This window comes from Thunnus thynnus, chromosome 22 (genome assembly GCF_963924715.1).
Source record: "Thunnus thynnus chromosome 22, fThuThy2.1, whole genome shotgun sequence".
NCBI classification, from domain to species: Eukaryota; Metazoa; Chordata; class Actinopteri; order Scombriformes; family Scombridae; genus Thunnus; species Thunnus thynnus.
The window spans coordinates 18829525-18833120 of NC_089538.1; the positions used below are offsets into that span (position 1 = coordinate 18829525).

General features: G+C 34.7%; 1 protein-coding gene across 1 annotated transcript; it reads right to left on the minus strand.

Annotated features, from left to right (window-relative positions):
- Window positions 1-724: 724 nt before the first annotated feature.
- Window positions 725-2613, minus strand: LOC137174552 (complement C1q-like protein 4). Its single transcript, XM_067579932.1, has 3 exons — window positions 2417-2613; window positions 2143-2271; window positions 725-1175 (listed from the first exon to the last, which is right to left on the minus strand). Exons 1-3 carry the CDS (start codon window positions 2499-2501, stop codon window positions 898-900), a joined length of 492 nt encoding a protein of 163 aa, XP_067436033.1. The 5' UTR covers window positions 2502-2613; the 3' UTR covers window positions 725-897.
- Between the last annotated feature and the right edge of the window lie 983 nt (window positions 2614-3596).

Below are 3596 nucleotides of genomic sequence, written 5' to 3' on the forward strand. Positions count from 1 at the left end.
AAATAATGAAGAAAACCACAGCTGGATACAAAATATTATGAATATTATCATAAATGATAATTAACATTATTGTTATTCATAATATTCACTTTCCTAAAATATATCATTACATAGCTCATTTACTAAACTAATCACTAAAACTAACAGGTAAAGCAGCAGAATAATTGTTGAAACTACATGCGCATTTTTGGGTATTCACATCACTTTGGAAACCAATCACAGTACAGGACAACCCTCAAAATGATCTCTGAAAATGAAAATGTTAAATTGTCTCTCAATTAAATACTAGTACAGGAACAAATGGAGCATTTATGCTTTGGGATCTATTTTCAGAATCTCAATGGAGATAAAAAGATGTAAAAACAGATGTAAAGCCTTCCTGTCAGTATGTTGATCTGAGACGTGTGGATGAGTGTACAAACCATAAAATAAAATCTGAGATTATACTGACAAATGTTCAGTAACAGGAAACTGACAGTGATACCAGACAACAAGTTAGATTTATATATGATTGAACAATGCCATAGGTGCAATATATATGGATTATGTTGTGGTTCCATTTTAGCTGTTGAAATTAAGAAGAAAGTAACTACTGTTATTGTTTGGATGAAAACTCATGGAGTTACCAAAATGGCTTGATCTTCTGTGAATCATTAGATTTTTATATTTTTCGTCACTTTTTATGACATGAAGTTGAAAATGAAACAGTCAAGACTCATTGGACTAATGTTTCAATGATTTATTTTGGTTGAATATAGTAACATCTATCTGTTAAATCGAAATTTGAGTTTTATTGGTAGCACAGTAGATGCTTCATTGATCTCATGTTTTTGGATGTACAGTATATTCAGGCAGGAATAAACTGAACCACAAAAACCATTCTGGGGTCATTGATTCTCACATGTGACGGACCAGAAAGCCACTGAAGTTGGTTTGGCTTGATCCCCAAACATGAGTATTTGCACCCAGGCGCACAAAAACCTGATCACCTTCCTTCAACTGCAGGAATGCTGCATTTCCTCCATTATCAGCTGAGTCATGGCTTGATTTGTGATCAGATGTCATGACAATGGTCTCGCAGTTCTTCATCAGGAACAGCTTTGATGGATGTTGTCCTCCAGCATGATAGAAGAAGGTAAAATAATAAAGACCTGCAACAGGTGCACTGAAGATACCTGCAGACACAAAATGGGATTTTTCAAATATAAAAAGTTTTTGAAAAGCTCTGAAAGACGTAGGGTTAAAAAAAACTGAATCAGAGATTAAATTAACACTAAAATGCATACAAATCTTACCAAGTGTATAGAAGTACCATTTTTTTATTTTTATTCTTCATTATTTTCAAGTCATATATTATTTATATTTTTATTGTAACATTGTAAATTATTATCGCAATTGATTGTACCCATCACCTGTTTTTTTGAGTTTAAGTAACTTCAAATAAGATACAATGACAATACCTGCATAAACACATGAAGACATACCTATAACATACTGATTATATGTTGGGTTTTCAAAGCTTTGTTTATCTTTAGGAAGATCTTGTTGCAATATCATTTGCAGAAAGTTCTGATCATGTCTTTCTTTAAAGCTGCATTAATTACTTTGTTTGGCTTCTGGGGGGCAGTAGAAATCTACAAGCTGAAAAACAAAAGCCTCCGATATGAAGTGGTTATAGCCAAGAAGTGCCTATTACACATCCAGCACACATGGAGCAGTATTAACATGTATTTTGTGTCGGGTTTCTAGCTATCTGATGAGTGAAAGTTCAATATTAACTCTCTTTTTTAGCTCTGTAACTTTCTAGATGCTCTTTGTTTACCAGCTAGCCAGTAGCCACTACCCTTTTTTTCTCTGCAGTTTAATGCAGATGTAAACAGTGATAAGACTAACAATAAATCTCTATCACTATGACTGACCGCTTTCACCTTACATGAAGTTCAAATATTCATTGTTGATGTAAAAAATATTAATTACTCAAGTTTTTTGTCTCAGTATATAGTTGAGTTGTATTAGTCTAGAATTGCACTGGTTATTAGTAAATCCAAAGCTTCAGAAACTGTGAAAAGCCATGAAACTAACCAAATCAAACCAAACAATCAAATAGATGATTATGATTGGGGCATTATATAATGATCTTACCTGAGCAGCTATTGTAGGCATCACCAATGTTTGTAATCACCTTGTTGTAAACCAGAGTTCTGTCCATGTTGAAGGGTCCATGGGCCCCACTGTATTCTGCCACAGCAGTGAATGCCACCATGATGCTCTCTATATAAAACAAAACATTCTCATTATCATATTTTGTAAATGTATTTCTTTTCTATGTCTTGTCTTGTGTATTTTATCAAAATACAAACATTGCTTAAAGAGAAAATTACTCATTAAAATCTTTAATGAGAAAGATTCTTTCTACCTTTTCTCTTCAGTCCCTCAATCTGGATTTGGCTGTCCTTCAGCTGGGCTTCCCTGGCTTCCAGGTATTCTTTGAAGGCATCCATCTCTGTCGGTTGATCACTTGTGTTTGGATAGCTGGCGGACTGATTTTCTTTGCTCTGTCTCCAAAGCTGTGACTTGTGTGGTCACTGTGTCTGCTTTTATATTCTTCAGTTGATAATAACGTGTTGTCACATGCCCCCCTTATGCAATTATAAAGTATCTGTGGTGGTGCTCTGTTCCTGGCTGATTTCTGAATAATTTCCTCAGGAAAACGTGGGCTGGAACCAAGTTGTTAACTGGTTTGCAAAAGATTTACCAAGTATTGAGCAAAACAGAAGCAGGAATTGAGCCTCCTTTACCCAATTATAAAGATCGCCAGGGGACAACCTCACAGGTGCTTTCATGGCTTTTAGACTCTTGACTTGTGTCGTTTGACATTCAACACAGCTATTGCTCAATCAATCTTCCGCAACTGCGTAAACAAATTGGAGTGGGGTTGTTTATTTCTATAACTTTTGAATCGGCAAAGTAATACATATTTTCCTCTGAGATGCAGTGGGAGTACAAGTGCCTCAAAATTGTACTTAAATCAATTCTTACAGTAGTTACTTTCTACTGTTGGGCTGCAGAATTAAAGCATTTTCAGTTATTGCTGTTGCTTAATCAATCTCACTGATCACTTGTGTTGGAATAGCAGGCGGACTAATTTTCTTAATAATATTTCTTGATTTGCAGATTAAATAGTGAGACAAATATATATAATCATCTTATAAAATATGAGTTGTTCTTATAGAGCTACCCACGAACTATGAAGCTGCAACATTAAAATGCTGCTTACACATTACATGTAAGTACATTCACATATACAGTACATACATAAATATCTACACACACACCCACATATAAGACAGCGGAACTAAACCAAAGTATGATACACAGAACAGATGTTACCAACATGAAGTGAAGAGCAAGTGATCATGAGTTGTTCTCCAAATTAAAAGAAAACATTTGTTGGTCCATGCACTCCAAAATGATCAGTACTCCCAGGAAATTGTGATTTTGCAATCACAATTGTTAACGCAAATTGAAAAGAAATCTATGCAATATTTGTGAGAGCTTGCAATTTTGCTAAATTACCACAACTTTTCCGCATGAAA